At 37.1% G+C, this 26,086-nt stretch overlaps 1 protein-coding gene across 2 annotated transcripts in view; it reads right to left on the bottom strand.

The window, feature by feature from the left end:
• The window catches only part of SKAP2 (src kinase associated phosphoprotein 2), a 120,560-nt gene that overhangs the window by 46,726 nt on the left and 47,748 nt on the right, over positions 1-26,086 (bottom strand). For both annotated transcript variants that reach the window (XM_049799037.1, XM_049799038.1), the window contains exons 5-6: positions 1,816-1,893; positions 995-1,078 (exon numbers count right to left, since the gene is read on the bottom strand). In XM_049799037.1, the coding sequence (XP_049654994.1) occupies positions 995-1,078; positions 1,816-1,893 (162 nt within the window). The remainder of the gene's footprint in view (positions 1-994; positions 1,079-1,815; positions 1,894-26,086) is intronic.

The raw sequence follows: 26,086 nt of genomic DNA, 5'->3' as shown, positions 1-26,086 counted from the left end.
GAATTAAAAATAGACCCCTACTTTATTTCTTTTGTTTTTAAAAAGAGGATGTGTTTAAATGAGTCAGCATATTGAGGAATGAAACAAACTGAACCAAATTAAATTAGTCTTTGAATAAAACAACACAAAATAACTACCTGCACTAATCTCAAGTAGTGTCACACAAACATAAGCAGAAGAAAAAAGGTTCAATTGAAAGTTTGCCCAGGAATAAGTATTTTTTGAGGGGGGGGAAGGGGGAACCCAAAAACCATAATTGCACTTTAAAAGTTTACTCAGATATATTTCTGTATCATTTGTTTTACCCTTAAACATCAAATACACTTGGCACACAATTTAAAGGATGTTTTATTTGACTATCAATTTTAAAAATTCAAAGTAATATCCCAAAATTTATGACAATATCCCAAAATTCTAAACTGGCCATTAAAAGTTGGAATTCACCTTCAGAATCTAGCTTCAGTCTCCGTGACTGGCTTTTAGTTAAATATATTACTTCATTTCTAGCTTTTTCAGAACATAAGCTATTTAGAAAGAAACATGGAACTCCACTATGCGGTTGTTAGACTAACATTTTCCTGGACAGAACCATCTTTAAAGAACTCAGAAGGTATAATTGCTGGAGTATGTTTTAAATTTAACATCCTATTTAGATAGAAAGAATATTTTCTATCCAGTAAATCAACTGAGTACCAGCATACTATCAAACCTAATAACTACCTGTTACTGGCACACAAAGTAGCTTTACAAGTAACTTAATCTTTTTTCCTCAGTTTCCCTGCTTCAGAAAATGAGCATATCACTTACAGATTCTGAAGAATATTTATACTTTTTTAAAATTCAAAGCACTGTTTAAGAACCAAAGATTCTTTTCAAAGTTTCATTTGCTTTCTTAAAATGACCTTAGATTTGCAGTTTCCAACCCTACTAAAGCTTTCATATCCTTCTGTGCATTAAAAGATCATTTTTAGTTTACCATAATTATTACAATTACCTTTGTCACTTCCATAATAATAGAAGACCGTCTTACTGATAGCACACCAACGCTTCTGCCATTCAAAGCCAAGAAAACTGTGGTCTGCAATTAATATAATTTGTGTTATATCATTTTATGTCATTATTGAACACAAATACCCCACTTTTCAAGGGTGAGGTAAGAGGAAGGAGGAGACAGGAAAGGCGCTAAGGAAAGAAAACAAAATCTGGATATAAAGAAGAGAAACAGGTGGCACTGAGAAGGAAATTAGAAATAAAAATTGGTGGTAAGAAAACAAATGGGAATTTGAAATCATATAGAGAGAGAAGTCATGTGTAACATTAAATATAAGGAAATAATGAACAACTTCCTAAATATTTCCTAGAGTTATTGCAGCATTAAGTGGGTATTAAAGTGACAATATAAGATTTATTGAATCAAGGTAAATATTGACTGAACCAAAGCAGAGATCAATATTTGCCCTCTTGAAGGAAAATAAATCCTGATGCTCACTGAAACATGAAGTCAACATATGGTACTTTTACATACATTCCTAATGTTTTCTTCAAAAATATTTGAAAGTCTCTGAATTATGGCTGACAGTGGACTTTCACAGCATGATTTTTTTTTTTAGTCAATAAAGAAATAGGATTTTCTTTTAATACTACAGGAGCAATTATGTGCTGCATTTCTTCTACATAATAATGCTTCAACATTTCAGCTTCTATTCCATTTTATTTATCACTCGTCTATAAAGTTATTTGTGTGTATAACATCAGAGTGACACAGATTTCACAGATATAAAATACGCACTAGTTTTCACAAAGATAGTTACTTACCTTTTCTGCGTTTTTCCAGGTATCCAGCCTTCAGAACAAACTGAAGATCCTGAGCTGCAATAGGAGGAAACTGATTTCCTGAAAAAAAAAAAAAAAAAAAGTCTGTAAAATACTGCTTTTCAAGAAAAATGCTATGGTAGCATTAATAAACATACAGCTTTTTACACTCTCAATATGCAGGAGCTACTAGAAAAAATAATTCTAGTAACTACTATGCCAAATTATTTTAAGTACAAAACCACTTTAATTATAAATGTCAGAGCTGTTGCTGCTGTCCTCTCCACTTTAGTTATGAAAAATACAACTGCGTAGCAGGCCCTACAAGTCTCAGAAGGAAAAACATTTAATTAAACAAGCTACAGCAACTTAAAAAACATTAGTTTGTGCTTTGAACATGGGCTGTAAAGCAAGTTGGATAATGAAAGCAGTACATTTTCAAATGTGCAGACAAAACCAAGTATCACAATTCAACACAATTAAACCAGGAATGTGGTTTTCAATACCAGCTTTGTACAGAAACATCTTGAAACAACATACAAGGTGAGGACCCTCTATAACAGCATCTACAAAAAAAGAAATCAGATGAAGAAATGGTAAAAGGTGATGCCTGCTGTTGACAGACATTGTCTAATTTGCAATATGACACAAAAGTACTGCCTATAGGATCTATATCCTGAATACATAGTGGATAGACCAAAGAAATTGCACAGTAGTCTATGAAATTGTTCATCTACAGATACTAATTTTGGACTTTGTAGAACATAGCTGCATTTGAAAAATGGTGAGTACGTTCCACTGTATTTTTTCCTTTTTCTCAGCTGCTAATTCATAGCTAGAAGCATGAGACCTACCGTTCAACCCTGCCTCAACTTAAAACAGAAATCTAGATGTTAAAAATTGTGTCTTCCATCCAGCATTCTTCCCCTCCTAAAACAACAGAACTATGATTTAAATACAGCTCCTTGTATTAAGAACAGGAATATGTTAGATATGTCTAATAATTAACATTTATATAAATGTCATACTGTTTACTACAAGCAAAAAAAGCAGAACAAAAGCTATCCCTGTGCTGCTGTTTTTTTAAGTGCATGTGAGCATCACAGTGAAGTTCCTACTACTTATTATCATCAAATATTCATAAGAGTCACTGTAGGTAGGTGGCAAGTTTACAAGGCAGCAATTACTCATCAAAATATATGTAATCTCATTAAGTTCTACCAATATAAACATAGAAAAAAGGACTGATATCAGCAGACAAGCCCTGTGCTAAAACACCACTTTAAACTATGCAGTGTGATCTAAAGATCAATTGTCTGACCTTGAACCACGAACACTGTCTCTGGAAGGTGATGCCAACTTCCAGGATTTTTAGGCTGTCCCTTAAAACAGAATTTTTTTAATCAATGTCCACAAATGAGTTTGTTTATGGTGGTCTTATTTAAATACAATTGTGAGAGGAAAAAGACAAGAAAAAGAGATAGGAACGTGCAGAGAATGCTATTTTTTAAACTATGAAAATAGTCAAAATGAGAATGCATTCCTTAATACAACTGGCTCTTTAGACAACAAAAGATTTTGTTGGATACCATAAGGCAGTAGATAGAATTTTATATACATCGACATTTCCACTGAATTTTTTTAATTAATACTATTTTTAAAGATTAGGAGTACACTAGCTATTATTTCAGCTTCTATGGAATTCTTACTACTGTGTTAAAAACACAAGAGTTATTAGCTCCATGTACATGCATTATAAAATGATGTAGTTGTCCCCCCTTGCTTGATAATATGCAATCACTGCACAGCGTTAAATGAGAATTTAACACAGACACTCGCTGGCTGGTATGTGATAAGTTTAATAGTTACTTAAAAAGATGATCTAATGATGATACTATGAGTGGGGGAGGTGAAGTGTTTTACAAATATACATAGTGTGCTGCTTTATATTGGTCATTGGGAGGCATCAGTGTGCAACACTTAAAGCTTTACCTCATCCAGTAGGACTCATTTTAGAACAGTGCATCCCCACAGATGTGGAAGACATAAAACCTCATTACACAAACAAACAAAACCATTTCACTCTTAAATTTTTTATTTTAAGAATTTCAACCACTATTTGGATCTAATTTTATACATTATTGTTTGTACCAGTTTGGGTTTTGATGAGGAAGCTTGACAAGTGATAATTTAGTGAACAGTCAAATCAAATGGGACATCTAGTCCCAGAGGAACACATACTTTGGGGACTCCTTGATGTTATTCTGCCTGTAGGCAGAAGCTCATCTGAACTGACTACTTCACAGCATCAAAATTCTACTCACAGTTTTGCTACTTCTGCTGAGAGAAGTCAAGATGAATTTGATGATGGCATTTTCTGAAACTACATTTATTTGCATAGGGCACTGAAAGCTTGCAAGGAAAAGAACCTCCATGAAAAAAGGCAGTCTTCCACTGTTCTGGTGACACGCCAGGAAGGCGTCCTCCTTCCACCCTCAACCTGCAGAGAAGCCAGTTTCTTTTTCTGTTCCTCAAAGCAACTGAGGCAGTAACTCCATGAAACAAGCAGCAGCTGGTCAGCCCCACTGCCACTCACAATCTGTAAGTAGCTGAAGCAAAAACAGATCATGTGCATATTATTATCCTTCTGTCAGAGAAGCCTGGGAACCAAAAAATATGATGGAACTTTAGTGGAAGGGCAGGAGAAACAGACACAATTGTAATATCCCAAGACACATACAGCTGTACATGAAAGAAAAAGCATAAATCTGGTTAAATTCCTTCTTTCATTGCCCTGTACCTCCAGAAGGAAGGGGAGGGAGAATAAGTAGTATGAAAAGTATAAAGGAAAGAGAAAGAACCACCTCCTCTCAGATTCTCATTAACTGCAGGTGTTGTGCATATGCAGCAGGAAGAAGGCACAGATATACTCTTGCCCCTGTACTGCAACAAAAACAATGAGGGGAAGAAACAAGAGAGAATGACATCTTCCTTACAGCTACTGCCTAGAGTCAGCACAGAAGACTCCTAAAACTGTGTCACCTTTCTTCTTTTCTTCCATTTTTCTTAATTGCTTTACTCTCTTGCCCACATCTCAAACAGGATTTAGAGCGAACTGTAATCCCTAGATGTGGGAACTCGCAACTGAAAGTTTGGAATTTGCATACCAGGTTGTTTTTTGCAGTTGTTTTCAATCAAAATGTTGCTTGCCCATTCATTTGAAATAAATCAGGCTTGGCACAAATATCCTAAAAAAAAAAAAAGTATCACTAAAGCAGCACTTTATTATAGTAAAGCAGCATTTGTTTACATTACACTAGCAGCAGAGATGAGAGACTCATTAATTGACTACTGCACAGGACTTCTGAATTAGACAGCTCCTTCTACAATGAAACTATTTAACACAGAGAAAGATTGCCAAGAAAGAAGGCATTACTATTTTTTTTAATAAAGAACTGTGAAGCAAATTAAACAACTTGCTTCAAATCACATACTCCTTTACAGTTTAGAGCTCTGAATTCCCAAATATTATAGTCTCACGCATGCCCCATCATGTCTTCAGGACAAGGAAAATTTTTCCCTTCCTTCATGGATGCAGGTGAAATGGCCTGAATTTCAGCTTCCTCTAATTTCACTGGAGATTATCCACTATAAGAAATGAAACATAGATATGCAAGGAGCTTGCATCCTAGGAAGGCAAGATAGCCTACTGGTATCAACTTTCTTGGGTGTCTCAGTGTTTGTTGCTCAGATACTTATGATCAAGCGGACTACCACATCAGAGCAAAATTTCTCTCCCAAAATCAGATCAGCACAGACCACTATATCTTCCTACCTACTTCCTACCCCTGTATGGTCCGTTTCCAGATATGTCTCAAGGATTTAGAAATAAAGATGTTAAAAAGGCCCATAGTCTTCCCTGGTTTCTCCTTTGGTACACTGTAGTTTCCAAAGCCAATTTTAAATACCAAAGAGTAAAGTGGCACTGTGAGTCAAGAAGTTGTCTGTAGCTTGCAGCTGTGTGAGTTTACAGGTGGAGAAAGGTTCAACAGTTGCTCCTGTGTACCCTTCCAGACCTAATTTCTGCTATATCATTGCCCTGACAGTGGTGGGCAAGCACAGAGTTAAGGATACAAAAAAAGCCTCCTTTCCATTCCCAAGTTTCTACCTCACAAATGTCTCAAACCTTATTCTTTTGATGTGAAAATCAGATCAATGCTAGCCAATATCGGGGGAGATTATTATCTTGCATTCCTAATATACAGTATAAAATGAGGGAGGTGGGAGGTCCATCTGCTTAATGTTAAAGGTTTTCCTTCTTTCTTGACCACCCACTCACAGATGAATCTCCCAGAATAATCTCTCTTCTTATCCTCATGGGAATTACTCCAATGTACTCCAAACTAAAATCTGCAAGTTATGCTCCACATGCATATTCCCAGACTGATGTGTAAAAAGGCCATCAAAGACCAGATCAAAATATTTATGAGGCCTAGACCTTCAAGTTTTAGAGAAAAGTAAATTACACATATAACACACCAGGCTCTTCCTCTTGGTTCTAGGCACTCTTGTGCCAAGTGAGCAGCTGGCAGTTATTATAATGCTATTGCTGCCAGGCTAAAAATTCCTCTGGTGAAAAGAAAATGAAATGCTCTCACTCAAGCATAAAGCCAGCTTTTCCTACCAGTCATGCTTTGACTTCAGAAAAACATGAACATTATTAACATAGGTGTATTAATGTAGAGGTTCCACTGTACAAATCCCTCAAATCCACTGCATCTTGTGACTTCAGAAGGACCTCAGACTACAGCTTATGGCATGGCTACAATTTTTGCAACTTGGTCATCAGACAGTCAAAAGCTTGAATGATGCAATTTTGCACTACTGCAATAGTGAATTTGGCCTGTTATTTAAAAACCATTTCATCAGTGTCACTTCACATGATAAAGTATTAAATTCAATTACTATGCATGGCATTTTGATTTTTGGAGGACTCAAACATGTTAAAATTTCATTCTGTATACAAAATAAATAAAATAAAACCAGCTTGTATTATTCTGCACTGTATACCAATAGGAATATTTTTTATTTCTTCAGTGTGGGCTAAGGGATACATAAAGCAAGAAATAATTAGAGGTCAATGCATTCTAAAGAGGTGTTTAGCATGTTTATGGGAAGTTAAACAGGCAAAGTGGAGATAAGTGTCATTCAGTAACAGCCAAGTGGTTGATTACAGCTTACTTTCCTAGTAGAGGACTATAGGTTTAACTATTATAATGGTAAAGACTTCTTCCTCAAATAACTCACTGTTCTTCAGTCCTTGTAAAAGAAAACTGCCAGGATAAAATACATTAATTTGATTCTATGGAGAAAACGGTGATTGCTATTTCTTTATCTTCCTTTAACTCAAAAAAAAAAATATTGCTATTATTGAAAATTATTTTTCCAGCTTCCTTTTTACTGCACTGAAGACCCATTTATACAAAAGGAGAAACTGAAATCCATTCCTGTTTGAATTATTGTTATTAAAAACTTTGACATCAGCTAGAAAACAGAGAGGAAAAATGCTGGCAATATAAAAGCGTATCTTGTAATCTAGTATGAAACTGGATTTTTCTCTAAAAACAAAGAGTTGCTACTCTTAAGTATTGAAATAATATCCTTTAAAATGCAGAAAATAGGGAGGGGGGTCCTCAAGCTTAGGGCTTTTATGATATCTCTCAGGCTGCAATTCTGAATTGGCAAAGATTTTCTGAAAACATTTGTGTTAAAGTTGAGTAAAGAAGTAATGATCCTAGCAACACAAAAAGTATTTTCATCTTCTTTTCTTCCCTCCCATCACACTTCTCACACACTTCTCCCCAAATTCTTCATATCTCTCCATTTCATTTTGATCTGGAAATACAGCATTTACCCATTTAAAATAGCTGCTACAGAGGGATTTAATTATCTTTGAATCTGTACATAGCAATACACTGGGGTCACATCTGTTGCACAAGCACTGTGAATCTCGGCTAAAGAGGAGGTGTTTTACTTTCATATGCGTACCTTCTCCATACTTTTTTTTTTAATTAAAGAAAAGATTAATGTATACTGAGTTTTTAAAAATCCCATTTCCTAGAGTCTTCTGATTAAGGAAAAGTTATCAGTAGGAAGATCACATAAAATCTCATTAGCTTCATTAACTGTCTTGAACACTTTCACAAAGACTACTTCAGTACTTTGCAAATGTAGTAGCCTAATAGCTCTGAATTAGTTTAACATGCAAGATTCAAGAGATAAATGTTAAAGAAAATGCATTTCATTCAGGGGAATAAATATAATGAAAATGTTTAGCTTTTGAAACATTGATTCAAGAAAAGTTAGCATTTTGGTCTTCAAAGTGCTTGTTCCAAAGACTGCCTAGTCTATGAAGTTTTGCTCTGGAGCCATCCCCAGCATTCACCATTGTGTTCTCCAACAGTTTACAATATTTTTTGCAGAATAACTTGCCTTTATATATTCCTCTAAGAAAAGCCAGCAGTGTATTTTATTAAAGAATACTTAAAGCAGTGTCATCTGTTTCTAGTTTTAATTCTTTCTAATTTGGGATACGAAGTATTGGTTACAAACACTAATACCACACCCTCAGAGGCCTAAATGCTGAGTATTTCTTCTTAACTCCTCCCTTGGAAGGATAGTGGTATGAGCATTTCTCCTCCCTTCCTTCCTGTAAGCTCAAGAGAAGGCAGTGGGCCAGGCAGGCTAAAAACCACTGCAACATACTCTTTACAGAAATATTTAGTTCTTTTCAGCAGTTAGCATGCTTGAGATCTGTCTCTTTGTCATTTTCATTTAGCTCCTAATTAAATAACTGTGTATTTAGATATTGTAAATCTTAAAAAGTCTTAGATGGCTTCTCAATCCTCATCTGTTTTCTGAGAAGTTTCTTTAGTAGTTGTAACATATTTAATTTCAGATAATCATAGAATGTTTTGGGTTGGAAGGGACCTTAAAGATCATCTAGTTCCAACCTCCGCTCCCATGGGCAGGGATACCTTCCACTAGACCAGGTTGCTCAAAGCCCCATCCAGCCTGGCCTTGAACACTTCCAGGGATGGGGCATCCACAACTTCTCTGGGCAACCTGTTCCAGTGCCTCACCACCCTTAGAGTGAAGAATTTCTTCTTTATATCTAATCTAAATCTACCCTCTTTCAGTTTAAAACCATTACCCCTTACCCTATCACTACACTCCCTGACAGAGTCCCTCTCCAGCTTTCTTGTACGCCCCCTTTCAGTACTAGAAGGCTGCTATAAGGTCTCCCCGGAGCCTTCTCTTCTCCAGGCTGAACAACCCCAACTCTCTCAGCCTGTCTTCATAAGCCTTCTGAGCATCTTCGTGGCCCTCCTCTGGACCCACTCCAACAGGTCCATGTCCTTATGTTGGAGGCCCCAGAGCTGAACGCAGTACTCCTGGTGTGGTCTCATGAGAGCAGAGTAGAGGGGCAGAATCACCTGCTGGTCATGTTTCTTTTGATGCAGCCCAAGATATGGTTGGCCTTCTGGGCTGCAAACGCACATTGCTGGGTCATGTTGAGCTTCTTGTCAACTGATGCCCCCAAGTCCTTCTCCACAGGGCTGCTCTCAATCCACTCATCACCCAGCCTGTATTTGTGCTTGGGACTGCCCTGACCCTCACACTCGGCCTTGTTGAGCGTCATGAGGTTCACACGGGCCCACCTCTCAAGCCTGTCAAGGTCCCTCTGGATGCCATCCCTTCCCTCCAGCATGTCAACTGCATCACAAAGCTTGGTATCATTGGCAAACTTGCTGAGGGTGCACTCAATTCCACTGTCCATGCCACTGACAAAGATGTTTAACAGCGCCGGTCCCAGGACCGACTCCCGAGAAAGCCACTCTTCACTGGTCTCCACTTGAACATCGAGCCATTTCCACAACTCTTTGAGTGCAACCATCCAGCCAATTCCTTATCTGAGTGGTCCATCCATCAAATCCATGTCTCTAAATAAGAGACAAGGATGTTGTGCAGGACAAGTGTCAAATGCTTTGGCACAAGCCCAGCTAGTCTTTGACAAAGAAATTTTTTTTTAATAAATTATGGGAATCAGCCAGTCACAGTCCATTTACCAGCGTCCGCAGCCTAATGGAATTATCTTGGATCATGCACTCCTCATACAAACTAACTTTTAATTTATAAACCAATACTGTCCTGGACTTACGCATTCTTTTGTTGGCTTTCAAATCGGTTCTAAAACACTCACTGTTAAATTTTGCATAGCACCTTAATGTACAGAGGAATTCATGGCTTTCACCCCTTGATCCAAATTTGACTTTCACATAGGTAATTATTAAAATTTCACAAATTACACCCACAGCACATGGCGAAAAAAAAGTAGTGTTTTCTGCTGTGAGCAGGCATTATCCCCCAGGGTTATAAAAGGGGCCATTGCACGCTTCACAGGAACAGCCTTCCTGCTTCTGCTGTTTCTCAAAGATTCTGAGGTAAGAAGACAAAAGACAAGTCTTTACAGCAGTAAAGAAAAAGTCTCTTGTACAAGGTCTCCCACTCATGCCACTGTAATATATAAGGCATAGAAATGTAAAAGTTTTGCTTAAATACCTCCAAGGATCATTAAAGTTTAATCAATCATTCCAGTGTGAGACAGAAAGGTCTCAATCACCCAGAGGCTCACACTACAGCTTACAGAAAAGTGTATCAGTTGTAGAGATTGACAATACAAATTTTGCCTATGCAACAAGCAGCTCAGCTTCCTATTTTGTTATGAGAAATAAAGTATGCAGGAAAACACAGAGATAAAAACAATGCCTCTGCATTGCAGATAGAAGCAAGTCAAAATAGACCATCATGGATCAATTAGAGGTACTGCAAATTCTCATGAAATGATGTAGGCAAGCTGAAATTTCCCAGCATCATCTCACAGACAAGCACACACATCCAATTTTGATTAGAAACTGTAAGTATAAATTCAGAATATCTACACGATAGCTGAACCACAGAAGGTGCTGTTAGCTAATCAAAGAAAATTAAAAGGCCAGGAATAAAGAGTCTACAGCTGGAATATGACCAGCATGATGTCAAAGTGCATATGGATAGCATCTTTAACCACATCATGTTTCCTGTATTCCCAGATGACTGATAGGAAGAAAGTCCTATAGGTTTATCAAACAGCAAGTTAAAAGCTAGCATTTAATATGTCCAGGTGAAAAAAACAATTTTCAACTTAACATCTAAAACATCTGGAAAAGGTAATACTACAATACAATTGTATGCTGCAGTTTACTACTATTTTTAAATAGCCACCTGGTAAGCATAAGAATCACTTGGAAATAAGCACATATCACAACACCTGAAGAAAAACTTAGGGTAATCAGAACTAGAAGTCTCCTATTACTTTTCTGATTTTGTCACAATGTTTTTAATTTGTACTTTGAAAGGTCCAAAATTTCATCTTTGGGCAACTGGCACATTTCGTTCAGCAAATAAGCCTGAACTGAGACTATGCAATGACAACTGTTTAAGTGAATATGAGAGGGATTTAATACGTTTTGGCAGAAAAACTGCCAAATGTCATTTCTTACAAAGCTAAACAATGAACTTTCAAATTATATTTAAAAATTAGTAGTACATATTCTTTTAGTTTCAGCTTCCTAGTAATCCAAGTATTTATCACTCAACAATGTTTTGACAGATCTAAGAGTGCTTAAATGACATGAACTCTGTGACTCTTACATAAATTTTGGTAATACCATGGAAGCTAGACTCTTCACAAATCACACATACATTAAAGAAAAAGCATATAAATTTTCTTCCTCTTAATTTTATCATTTCCCAAATTTTTTGCCCCATATCCTCTCCTTAGTAAGTTCTATTGTGTATACCTCCTTTCCTAAATTGTTCTGTTTCTAGTTCCAGAAGCTAGTTTAAGCCCCTTTTACAAAAAAAAAGAAAAACAAAAAACAAACAAACAAAAAAAAAACAACAAAAAAAACAACCACACAACACAACCACACAGTACAGTTTGAGAAGTGCTAAATTTAGCTGAGCAGGAAAATCATCCAACGTGAATTTCAATCTGATAGGGATATTTGAGCAGGGGAACATTTTAACTACTGCTCTTATCCGAAGCGTAACACACTGGAAACAGTGACAAACACCAAAGAAATCCAGGGAAACAAGGAAATTCTCCCACAAAACAACAAAAAAAAAACAGTGAAAATTGTATGATGTTTTATATATGGAAATCACTTATGCCAAGTGGCAGCCCTCTTGGATTAGCTATGTAGTCTGCAAAGTTCCAACTGTTCTGACTCCTGGCCAAAGGCTTGGCCTGCTAAGCTTCTGAAAGGAAACATACGTACACACTTCGAGCATTTTAAATGCTCCAACAGCTCATATCCTTGATCAAAAAAGTTTTAACATTATTGCTTGGAGCTGAAAAATCTTTCATCTGTATGAAGGAAGAGATTAGAATTCCTATAGTCAGCTAAAACCAGACTCACATCTTTAAAAGTGACACTTGCAGATTTCAATGAAGAGGTCCACGAAAGCTACAGTTTTCATTTTCCACATTTTAGGTACTCCTGCAAATACAAAATGGATTGAATGTTCTGCCTCATTGCCTCATTTTTGATACATTCCTTCTACTACTGATAATTTAAGTAAAAAGCTACACTCAGTGATCAGTGAACCATCACACTCAAAGCTCCTCTGCATTCAAAAACTAATTTGGATTAAAGATGGAGGTATGACTTTACACTGCAGTCTGCATGTAAAGACAAGCCTTTTTAAAATAAAAACAAAAGAAAAGAAAAAAATCTCACAAGAGAGAAGACAGACCAACTGCTCCAATTCTCCTATAAGCCCCATTTTGTTACCTCTAGTCACTCAAAATGTCCACTTTAATTTTCAATAGTGTTTCTAAGTGATACCAAGCTATAAAATGTATTTCCCTTTTCACACATGACTTATCGTTCTCAGATGACTATGCAGTTCTTACTGGTTTTAGTATCAAGTAGGAACATTTGCGATAATTTTTTTTATTTACAGTTAGCAACAATTACTCTTATTTGGATACCATCTATGGGGATTGAAATCCAACAGTAAAAGAGGATCACCTCTATTGGCTTGCTAAATGCCAGCTTGTCTTTTCCCCCGGTAAAGGCATACAGGTTTCCATATCTTCAACATCTGCCATGGGAAATCCCAAAGTGTTGAGGGATTGGAAGTTCACAAACTAGAGTTACCATCGTATTCTGCAACAGGGGTCGCAATTTGGGGTAAGAGAATCAAGAGAAGAGCTGTCATTGAGTTTTGTGATATCCGTATAAGAGCAGAAAGACAGACGACACATTGTGAGAAATGGGCATTTTTAAAACTTAAGACTTTTACAATGAGGAAGTAGATGAATAAATGTCAGAGGGATTTTTTCCAAACTCAAACTCTCATCTTCTGTCCCTTGATTCTCACACCGCACCTGAATTTTCCTTAAGTCCACCTCAGCACATAAATCTAAATTAAGGATTAGAAAGACAAACTGCCTAGTGAATACACCACTGTTGAAACTTAACAGTTACAACTTAACAGTTGTAACATTAAAGGTGTATGAATTAACTGAACCTACTAACAGAGTACTGTTGCTTGGTCTGTGGTCAGTATTTAGCGATAGTATTGTGGTCTGTGGACATAAGTGGAACAGGATTTGTAAGAAACATAATAATCTTTATCAGATAACTAGTAGCACTGGAAAAAAGCCAGATAAGCCTTTAGACAGGCAAAAGAGCCTGTCATTTACACAAAAATTCCTTGGTGATTTTCACTTATAGCAACTGGTTAACACACATACACTCCTCTACAAACCTGGCTTAATGAAACTACTGAACACAGTATCACTCAAAAGCTGCACTAAACCCAAAGAATTCAAACCTGCAAGCATTTTTTTGAAAAATCATATACAGTATTTTCTTCTAATTTAAAATGTGTTGATTCAGTTCTCTTTAAAAGTGCACAGAAATAATAATTGTGTTAAAGCTATAAACTGGTATTGCCAAATTTCAACAAAGCAAATTTTAAAGTTGATCTATGAACAACAAAAAAAGAAAATGGGACTTTTAATGGAAATGCTGACACAGCCTTAACTATAACAATGCTAACGGTGCTGCTATAATAAATCTGTCAGTTTCTGTAATGCCTATGACAATCCCATTAATATGAATGATGTACACTTCACGTAGCATACTACATAGCAACTGCACAAGTTATATCTTCTTCATTCTGAGTAACAAATCAGTAATCAATATTTGTAAAAGCAGACTAATCCTTTGTAAAATCACTGGTTTAGTGATTGAAGAGTTTGCTCAATTTACACAGTTAATCCCTCTTCATCTGCTTGAGCCCTCTATTTATTCCAACCACTTACAGTGGTAGCTACAGCAGATTAATACATCCCTCCATGCTAAACATGTCTTGACAATTGACCCAGCATATTGCTGTCAGGATAATATTTACAAACACTGAGCTTTTCTTACCAAGCCTGAAGGCAACATTTATAAATCAAAAGTTTACAAATAGTCTCAGAAAGATCCCCTCACACATATTATCACTTTTCCATTTGATTATTTCTTGAAGACAGCATCTACTCTCATATTTTATCATCCCAAAAGGTACCCTCCTGACTTTTTTTTAAACAAGGTTAAAAATTGTTATAATGAAGTTGCACAAAGATTTTTTTTGAGCAAGAAATTTCTATAGAAACATGAAAAATAGCAAATAATGTGTTGTAGCATATTAAGTGAAAAAAATGAGATGGCCATCTGCATAAATACAAGTCACTTAGCATCCTTTATTCAAAGAAATGAGCTGAAGCAGTAGCACTAAATTAAGATTACACAAAAAAAAAAGGTCACCATGAAGTCTATAGTGAGAAAGGAAAAAACAATAATGTTTAATTACAACAGACAAAAATATTTAGTTACATCTACATACACTTCTGTAGCTCTGCACTGAATTTTACAATGAAGATTGGTGTGGCCCTTCAATGTTTTTCTCCACTTTGAGATTTCTATCCCTACAATAGGCAAATATTAATCAAAGCATAATTTTCTAAACAACTGAGAAGAATTAATGTACATAGCACTCTTAGCTACACACTAGATTGATACTAACCTTTCAGATCTATAACGCTATTTGTGCTTAATTTGCCATTGTATACAACAGCAAAAGTTAGATTATGCAACTAAACTGACAACTTAAAGGAGCAAATCTGAAAATATTTTTAAAGGTACAAATCTAAGAACTCATGTTGAAGGACAAATAAAGTAGAAACCCTTAAAAAGTTAATTTGCATGATCAATCATGTCATAGCTCTTATGGTTCTTGGTAACTTATTTCAGAGACGCGTGATACCGTATTATCTGCGCAGGGCATAACAACTTTAACGTCCATGCAGAATTAAATCTCAGAGTTAGAATAGCACAGCTGCTTAATTCTTAATTTTCATGACAGCAGTTCTTGATCTATGGAAAGACAGCACTAGAAATGCTAAGCAGACCAAGGTGAAAGCTTGTTTGTTTAAAAAACAAGCATTAAGAGAGAAATCAGAGAAACTGATGTTCGGAACAGAAACTGAAACATACTGGTTTGACCGCTATGTTAATTACTAGGGTACACAGCCTAAATTATCCAGCTGGCTCTAGAGGTGCAACCTAGATTCAGGAATGCACTTAAACACAACTGGCAGAGCACAGAACACTGACTTAGTCATCAGGTATAATCACAGCATACATCACAAACTTGATGTGCTTGATTTATAATTTGAAATAGATCCACAGGAAAAAAACCTATAGTAGAACTAACTTGAAAGGGCAATGATGAACTTCAACACTGAAGGCCATTGCAGTGACCAACAGCGGGATTTAGATTACCATAAGAGAATCTTGTTAAGCAGATGGACAACGCAAAAATCAGCACAGATTTGTTCCGTTTGTTTCACTGTTGAGATCTTGTCAGTCTTAAAAACCAAAAACCATGACTGAAGACAGGTATTACAATATGGAACAACCTAAAGTTTATCATTTGGTATTTAAACACAGAAAGGTGTCACTGTTGACCAATGCCATTTGAAGGGTGAAAGAGGTGAGCTGCAGCACAGAACAAGTCAGCACATTTCAAGAAGAAAAGTGGGCTGGGGGGGAAGACACCAATCTTCTGACTCGCTCTCTTCCACCTTAAGAAGCAATTAGCCTTCTAAAAATCATGGACTTCACTAACCACCTGAAGCTAGCTGTGGTGACACAGACTTGGGAGCAAATACTGAACTTCACACCTGTGTCATTTGTGGTGTCCTTTTCAGGTTGCGTAGAAGAAGAGATGTAGGGCACAGTTATCCTGACAACACAGTACAATGCAGTACATAAAACCTTCTCTCTGCAAGCTCTGGAAGAGTTTTAGCCAATCAGAAACTCAAATTCAGAGTACAAATAATTTTTTTGATATAAAATTCTAGATCTTCCCTTAAGTCATCAAAAAAGGATGAAACCTGAATCTTACTGGTTAAAAAGCATACTAGAATTTAAGCCTATTAGGAAAAAACACATTTTGTAGATATGTGAAGGATTATAAATTACATAGGGACTCAGATTTATTAATCTTTCTTCTGTTATTCAGATATTCATAAATCGAAGCTCACTGAGCTGGAAGCTGTTGCATAAAATTTTTTTTTTAAAAGACTTCTGTAATACAGAATACAATCTGGCTTAGGAATTTTAAACCTCTGGTAAACTGTCACAGGGGACTTCAGCAAAGCAATAATGTTACAGCTCAAATGTAACTTCAATATTTAGTTGGATTATGGAAAGAGTATCTAATCATCTCTAATTTGCAATACCCCAAGCAATTGATGAAAAGAACAAGCATGACAAAGACACCTATTAACTGCTGAGAACATGATGAGTATCCTAGATATTGCCTAGACAATCAAATGAGAGGGTTTCACTTTACCTTACTTACAATTTTACTAGCTGACTGGTTGAAAAAGCCCAACTGTACTCAGTCTTGACTGACCAGTGGGTGGAGGTTGAAACCACCACTCAAGAGAGTTTTCTTGAAAGCTTCCAGCAACATGGCTAAAACCCACAGAGTTTATTTAGCTGCCCATTATGACTTTTTAAAAAGATGTTACATGGTACTTCAGAGTGCTCAGTCTTCCAAGATTTAATCTGATATCCTACTCTGCTCTTAGGCATTCTCCATTCAGTTTTAGCAACTAGCAGCAGAGGCTGCTAATTTGGTGTCTAAATGACAGAAGTGCCAGAAAGAACAAACGAGTAAACAAATGCTACCAAGAAAGTCTGCAGCTGCAGCAAAACCCTAAAATATATTAGACTTCCGTGAACTTTGTCCCACTGCCATTCAGTGAAATTCAGTCAGGAAAATGTCTGGGGAGCCAGACTAACAGTTGGCACTACCAGTGAAAGACAAAGCAAGGCCAGACTTCTGATCTGCAGCACCCCAAGGTTCCAACCAATGGCACATTGCTTTTGCTTCCAAATCCCTGGTAAAGGGCTGACTGAATATCCGGACAGCCAACGAGTTGCAAGTCTCAGCCAAGCAGCCGCTGCTTGTGCTTAAGGCCAGGCTGCAAAAATGGGAGAAGAAAGAAACAAGCTGGAGTAATCAGACTGCAGGTGGTGGAGCAATGGCAAGACAGACAGGCCAGAATGCTGAAATCCTGAGGCAATTTCTGTGAAAGCAGCAACAGTCACAAAATATTGCCTAAGGTGCCTGTTAACCCTTTAACGCACATTGATCCTGTGGACTCCTCCGTTACCCCATAGCTGCAGCGCTGGCCATTGCAGAATGAAAACTAAGACATTATAGGGTTATAATTGGTTTAACAAGACCTTTTCAACAGCTGACAGGCAATTAAGTCTTCAGTTTAGCTCTAAAATATTTACTCTGACTCTCTAACTGCATATAAAGACATATCTCTGAGCACATCACAATTCCAGTTACAACTAGTAATGCCCCCTTTAGGACTTGTAAGCAACTTTCATACAGGTAATGTAGAAAATGCATGGATTATTTTAGGTTTTTCATATGACTAAAGACATTATCAAAAATGTTTCAAGCAATATGCATTTTCCCCAAGAATGCTGTAGCATGCTGTACTTTTACCCACATTTTGAAGCACAGCTTTATAAATTTTATATATTTTAACTAGTCAACGTAATCCAATTCCCCTTATTCAGTATGTCATTTCAACAGCATAAAAGATGCAGAAACCACTTTGCTTTTAGATATCCCAACAGAAATAAACACTCATATATGATGATTAATCCATTACATGTTCTCTGCACAGGTTCCTATCATGCAGAAACAGGAGTGAAAAGATGTACTTCAAGGAAAATTTTGTGTTGAGAATGATCAGTTGATTAGGTACAGGGAAAAAAAATATACACAGAGGTTGTCAACACTACTGTCATGTACAAAAAGGAAAATTAAGAGTCATTTGTTATTCTCAGTTGGAGAGGTCACTAATGTTATCTTGCACATGATGATTTGATGCACTACATATGATTAATGCTTGTTTAAAGGACACTGCCAAGGTCTCTAGGTCAGACTATGACCTTCCATTTTTTTTCAGCTATCCATAAGGAGAATATTAATAATTCTGTAAGTGCTTTCCTCCCTCTTGAAAAATATTTTAATGCTATCTGCTACTATTAAAGGAGTCCCAACAGTACAATGCGGCAAAATAGCAAGAAAAAAAAAATCCAGCAAGGAAGCACATGCTTCAGAATCATATTTGTATTGTATTATTTTAAATGGTTGGTCCAGTTGTGACTATCACATTCTAACACTTATCATTCTAACTGCACAGGTTTTCACAACCTCACGTATACACATATGTTAATGCTTTGGGATAAAATTGCATACGCTTGGACTCAAAGTTCTTCCTCCAAGTCACTTTAAGATATTTCAAAATTGTAAAGACAAATGCAGAGTGAATGTATTTGCTTTCTTCTACAGAACTGAAAAGCAAAGTTCTCAAAACTCACTAAGATGTTGCATTTTTACACAATGTGAACAAATTATATTCCTTAATGTGTTCTTACATGTCTGGCTAGAGCTTTAGTTCTCTTTACCTCCAATACAGATTAGGGATTTTAAGTCCTTCAGTTTATGGAGGGAAAAAATCTATTTTTGTCATTTAATTTTTCTTCTATTTTTAAACAATTTTAAAATCTAAGTTGAGGCATTAGAAAATACACAGTAAAAGTGTTATTAAAAAAAAAAAAGGAAGGGCCAAACTCCTGTGACTGCCTAGCTATTCACGGATCTTTAGGAACTGAACTGTGTCTGGACCATACTTGGAAATCTCAAGTTTATATCAATACAGAGGCATATAACTTTCTGTCCATGGATATGGGAATGCCTATTTATTATCTAGGCCAAGATCACCTTCAAATGAGAAATAAGCACTTCCATTTTTTTCTTTTTATTTTTCTCCTAAACACAAAACATTCTTAGTAATAATATTAGATTTGTTTTTCAAAACCTTAAGAGGACTGCAAACTTTCTTTTGAAAATAATTTTTCCCCATAACTTTCCAGCAGCTCTGAGAGGAAGAGACTTTTATATATCATCATTACATGGCATTTGCTTAAGATTAAAAAATGTAACTCTGTGGTTATATTTTTCCTTTTATGGTTGTACTTCCAAATGTTTAATAACAGACTGATTTCTATATTGGCCATGTATTCTTCTGCTTTTCCACAGGGTAGCAGTGTGCTTCAGAACAAGGCCACCACTGTGGGAATATGAATGAGTACACAAAATCCCTGCAGAAAGCAGCTGTTCCCTCTTGTACATATGCAAATGTAAGAATGCTAAATAATGAGGGCAGCTTTATTTCACAAAGGCAGAGAACAACAGAGCCAAAGTGGACTACAACAAAGTTTTTGTAGGAAGCACTGAACTGAAGTCTACAAAAAAGAATATGAATACTTCTTAATATTCTCAGTCGTGAGAATGATGCTTCTGAGGACAATACTGATTAATTTTTGGAAAATTAATCCTCAAAATAATTTTTAAAACCCTAAAGACAAAGACATAGATGCATCTTTAAGACACTGAGTTTATTAAAAAAAAATTATCATGTAATTAAGACAGAAGTCTGGACATTTTTCTCCCCCCAATACTATCAGTCTTACATATGACCTTGGACAAGTCATTGAATCTAACTCAGTTTTCTTGTCCATAAAATGGAGATAATACCTCTGCCCAGGGCTACTGGGAAGTTAAATTCATCGTCCATAAACGTCATTTGAAATAGCAAGGTGAAAGGGCTTTATCAGTGTTACGTACTGCTGCATTTTTCATTGCTTTTAATAAGCCTAATGAAACCATGTAAATTTTGAATGACAACATTAAGCAGATTTGCAGGCCAGCTCTTGCTAGAAGTAAAAGGCATTACAGATTTCTTGATGACCCCGATTTGAGCTCTGACAACTAATGGCTGAGTCAGAACATTGCTATGTGAAGTACTGTGAAGAGTCTTCCAGATGTCAGTTGTTCTAACAGGGGACCGTTTATTCAATACTGGAGAGAGCGGTTGCATCAGTGACAGAGTAGGAAGAAGAAATGCTCAAAAGAAGAAATGGTTCACATTTGCTTGTTGGTTAAGCAACAAGCAACACTAAAATCTTTCAAAGCTTGTGACTGGCATTCACTAGTGAAGTTCAGTACAAACCATGCTTCTCATACCAGCAAGCGCATAGAAAACAAGAAGAACTAATTTCTCAAACCAGAAATATACAAGCCACAGACTAAACTGCACAGTTTTCCATACTGACCAGCTACGAACCCTTCCCATAAAAAGCTGCCACCATAACCCCAGGGTTTTTTTGCTAATAGTACACATGGCTTGAATTCACAATCCATAAAGAAAGTAGTACATCTTTTGCAACATTGAGTGTCGCACCTCTATCTCACCTAACTGACATGTGCTTAGGGCCACCACAGCTACTGCTAGCTTTTAACCTGCATAATTCAGCAGCATAAAGTTACACATAAGGTGCTGTTTATTTCGCATACTCTTCCTGACATACCCCACAAATAAAATGTTACCTACATTTTTAAGAAAAAGAGAGAAATCTAGACAAAATAATTCACCTACTGTCCTCAAGTATCATCTACAGAGGACATCCTGTCAGTATCATCTACAGAGGACATCCTGTCACTGAACGAGTTTGAACAAGTTTGTCTAACACAAAACTAAACTTTACAATTTAGAGTCTTCTGCATTTTTTTTTAGAGGATTATTCAACAAAGGAACTTTGAAAAAAAAAAACCAGTTATATTTTTAGTGGCATTGAGCTTCCTGTTTGTACTCATCTTTAGTAGAGTTGACAAGTCTGATACTTTGGGCAGTGGACTACAATTTTTGCTGTCATCTACCACCTTATTGCTTTTGGTGCTAAGCTATGAGTCTTCTGTAAATGTATCAGGCTAAGCTGCCAGAGGCCCTAAAGCCCCAATCTAATAGCTAGTACGATTGCATAAAATCAGCTCTACACCACACATACAATGAGGTCATTTTCAGCACTGTCACACTTGCTGCATGTGCCATAAAGCAAACCAAGTACAGGACCTGCCTGTTTGAAGGCCTGCTTTCACAATCAAGTATCCCAACAGACACAGGAACACCAGACTGCTGAAGCATTAAAAACTACAACACAAAAAGCAGACTTTCTTCCCCAAAAGAATGTCTTAAGAACAGCAGAAAATAAAAAAAGCATGTGAAAACAAGTGTACTCCCAGACATTTCTGCAGTGGGTTCTCCTAAATATTACGCATATTTTTTCACATGTTTCTGTGGCTAACTTTCTAAGACAACTAATTCAAAGTTTTCACTGAATCTGGGAACGAAACATGTGGAAGTACTATAACAAGATGCTAAGAAGTCATGTTTTTTCCCCTCCCTCTTGAGACATTAGAGAATTTCCAATCCCAGAGCAGCAATGAGAACAGCTAGGAACTTGTGGGGCTTTCCTTAGTTTACCTGACTTCCAGCACCCGTTTCTCCTCATTTCCTAACCCTGTTCTAACCTTCAAGGTGGGAAATAGCAGTAAGTTGCAATGGCAGGTTGTGAGAGCAGATACAGGGCACAGAAAACGGGCCTCAGGTCCAGGAGCTGGGCCTGGCAGTGCTATAAACCAATATACATTGACTACAGAAGGTATCAAGCCTAGCAGAGGTATATGAGAGAACTAGAAAGATCTAGAAAAATCTCTGCCCATCAGAGGTGAAGGAAAGAGCATGAAACAAAAGTATGAAATTCAGGAAACCAGTTTCTGCCATAAGATTTATGGTATAAATACAGTTTCTCAGAAGAACTGTATCTTCCAATCTCAAATCCAAATGGTTAGCGTGTAGCCTTCCAGCCAGAAGACATTTCCTTTTTAAACCACAGCTTCAAGGCCACCAAGCCTGGGACACTCTTGTTAGATCCTGACTTGACCATTTATTGTCCACAACCACACTTGAATATCAATCAATGCCACATCATGAGTGGGCTGTTCAGAATCATTCTCTCATCATTAGTGAGAATCTGAAGTATATTTTTGACAGATATTTCCCCTCATGTGATGGGCGAGCAGATGGAGGGTCTTCTGGACACAGCTGTAGAAGAGATGAATCTCTACTCAGCTTTAGAGAGACACTGACAGTTTACTCCCACAATCGCCTAGATTTGCCAGAGATCTCTAAGGAAAATGTAGTAAACTTTTTGCAAAGAAGCTGGAAGAAAAACGTGCTTGCAGGAAACCACCTTTCCCACCCTACTTCTTTCTATTCCAGCCATTCCCTTTTCTGACACCAGTGCCTATCCCTGGAAAGGTCCTTTCTTCTGCACCAAGTCTCACTCCCTCAGTGCCTTTCCTACATCCAGTAGTATCATTTTCCAGGCTGCTTCCTGCTTTAAAACTCCCATCATTTCCCCTTCTTCCTTATCTCCTCCTTCTCCGTATTTTTGGTCCCAGCTCCCCATGATCCTGCTGTATTTAATGGCCTCATCCATTTATGAGGAACTGACCTTCCTGCATTACCCAGATCACACTGTGTATCCACTTTACTCACTGGCACCTCTCCACATCAGGGAGATTCTTAGCCAAGTGAGCTCTTTATTTCTACATATCCCCACTCTCCTACCACAGTCCTCATAACTGGGTGAGCATGCCACCTCCACTGGGCACAGGTCCTGTTGCCAGCTAGACTCACAGAAATAGAAACCCCAAGCCATCTGCCCAGGAGAGCTGAGGCAAAGGGGTTGCGCAGGTGTCAGGGACTGAGCTGTAAGACAGGTCAGCTGTTTTGGGGGGGAGCCACATCCAGCCCATCAATCAGGAATCACCTCTCCCCTAGGTTATGACATTCCAGGGAATGTAGTAAATGTGAAGACATTTGTTGGCTTTACCCTCTCCTTTCAGTACTCTCTTTGATCAGCTTTGAGCATCTCATTAGAAATGCAACAGAAAAGTACCCTATTACTTTTCTATTTTTAATATCCCTTTCTCTATTGTGTCCCAGTCTTCAGTATTATACTCTACCACAGGTCCAGTCTTCTAGCATTAAAAATTTAAGAAATGCTTTGGATCCCAAAGCATATCAGCAATTAAAAATCTTCTACCCCAGCAGGAGCCAGCATGAGAGGCATTGCATGCCAACCAACTAGAAAAAATATAAATAAGTGAATCAGAAAACAAGGCTTCAGACCTCAGAGAAGTCTTTTACTTCACATACCTGCTCTTATTCCCAAATCAGGGCTGGATTTACCTAAAGTAAACATCTGGCACGTGTTTGACAACTGCTTAATGGACAGCACAGCTACCTATGCAGAAGTAACAAACTAGTGAGTATGGTGTGGGAACCTTATCAGCTACTCTCCTGCAATTCTGAATCAAAACTCAGATATACCTGCACTAGCACCCAACGCCAGACAGACACAAGCTCTGTCCTCAAAAGCCATAACTCCAAGGCTGTGCACCTAACGTGCCCATGTTCATTGGCCCCACTTCTCAGAACAGCTATTTAGCCCAGGGGTGCTGCTGCGATGATAGCACTCCACTATTTCTTATCTCAAGACTAATATTATAAGCACTGCTATACAAGTAGCTCAGGCACCATGCTGGATTGTACACCCCTGCCTTTTTTATTTGCAGAGTACCTATTGCAACAGGACCCTATTTTTGTTTGCAACCTTTGAGCACTTGAGGAATGACAATGGTAAAAATAAGAAGCTGCGTACGTGACAGAGCTTGTGTCAACAGATTTGGAAACCTCCATGCAGAACAGACTCTCCTTTGAACGTATATTCTCTTGCCACAGTTATCCTCAAAACCCTTGGGACCAACACTGATACGTATTTCATAACTAAGAGGCCTTCAGACAGCTATAACCAACTTCCAAGTTTATTTATTCTAATATCATCTGCTGCATTCATAGCATATATTTTATCAGCATGCCTCTATGAAACAGTCCACCGCACAAAAGCATGGCTGAAACACAGAGCAAAAGCCATTGCAATAAATGTAATTAGTACTGTAGCAATACCATATGCACTAACTGTACTTCACTATGAAAGCTTACACTGATCACTGCAACATAAAAGTGTCCATTAAAATAATGTTAATTGTATTTATTAGTACTGTATTTCATAAGATGTTAACTACAGCTGTTGCCTATGCTCTGTTAACACAGAAACAGGATATATGCCATTTTACAGAAATTCTCATCATTCAGCACTGTCCAAATCAAGTCTAAAAACAAAATTTCAGTCCATTTAAGATGCGTGCACTCCTAGTAGCCAACATATCCCCCAAATGGAAGATAAAAGTTCGATGCATTAAAATCATTACAATTTTTTTCCATCTACTTTCTCCCAAGATGAGTGATTTTCAATGGCAAAGTAATTTTTTTTTTAAATCATTTTCTTAACTGAATACTTGGTGTTAAGTTTAGATCAATATAGACTAATACATACACTTCAAATTGAAAATACAGGGCAGACTTCCACAGTTGCAGCTCTCAAATGCACATACCTAACTCAACTCTGAACCGTTTATTAGCAAGATGGCAGATGACACAATTATTTGCCTAGCAAATTGAGGGACACACTGCCAGTATTTTCTAATGAAACCTTAAGTAAATTCATTTAAGTCTTGAAAGACCTGTTCTATTTTAAAGTACATTTGGATTAAACACGAGGTCAATATATAATTTCCTATGAGTTTTGGAATCATAAATGTAAAGCTTCATCCAGCAGTCTGTTTTACATATGTATACTGTTCTTTCATTCCAGGAACCTGCAGAAGACTGCAGAACCTGAAAAACTTTGCTATTACTTTTAAAAGGTGAATAATCACACTAAGCATGACAAGATGATTACAGTGCTAACCACGGAATCTGATTTATCTTTTAAAAGATCAGTTTAAATCATCAGAAGCTGCATTTGGTTTTATTGCAGATTCATCATATTGAAAGCTTTTTGAAAAAAAACAACAAAAATAGTTTTGTTTTAATGTTAAGAAGGGTCAGACTAATAGACAAATTATTTTAGTGCCTTAGTGCACCAAACACCTGTGTGCAGCTTTCAATTAAATGGCTGAATTATAGAGTTTTAGTTTTGAAAAGGCAAAGCAGTTTAATATAAAGATGTAGATGACTTGTCAGACATACCTAGCACAATGATACTTGTGCTTGTGAAAACAGAGAGAGGTTAACATTGCCATTAGACAAAAGGTGGACCCAAACTGCAGATTCCTGAACATCTCAGCAGTTCCCAACATCTTCCCAATATACTGACACAAATGACATCTCATGCAACTACACCATAGAGTTTTGGCAATGAAGTCAATTTCTAGCCTGATGTGTTAATCACATCAATTATGCTGTGATTCTATGCCACTATTCAAAGAGGACCAAAGAGGACCAAAGATTCTATGCCAGAGACAAAAGCCAAATAAATTAGAAGTTTAAAAGCAAGTAATTACAGATTTAGGTATTAATCTTCAATTAATACTTCAGTATCATCTCAACAGCAAGTGAACAACTTCCATTAGCATCAGCAAAGTTAAAACTGGGCAGGACAGAACATTTTCTTTAAGTCTTCATCATTCTCTGACTTGGGCAGGTTTTGTGCCTTTTTTTCCCCACCCTTCTCCAAAGGACAGCACAGGGAAATGAGATCCAACT

This window comes from Accipiter gentilis, chromosome 4, assembly GCF_929443795.1.
Source record: "Accipiter gentilis chromosome 4, bAccGen1.1, whole genome shotgun sequence".
NCBI classification, from domain to species: domain Eukaryota; kingdom Metazoa; phylum Chordata; class Aves; order Accipitriformes; family Accipitridae; genus Astur; species Astur gentilis.
This window is presented reverse-complemented; position numbering and strand designations above follow the sequence as displayed.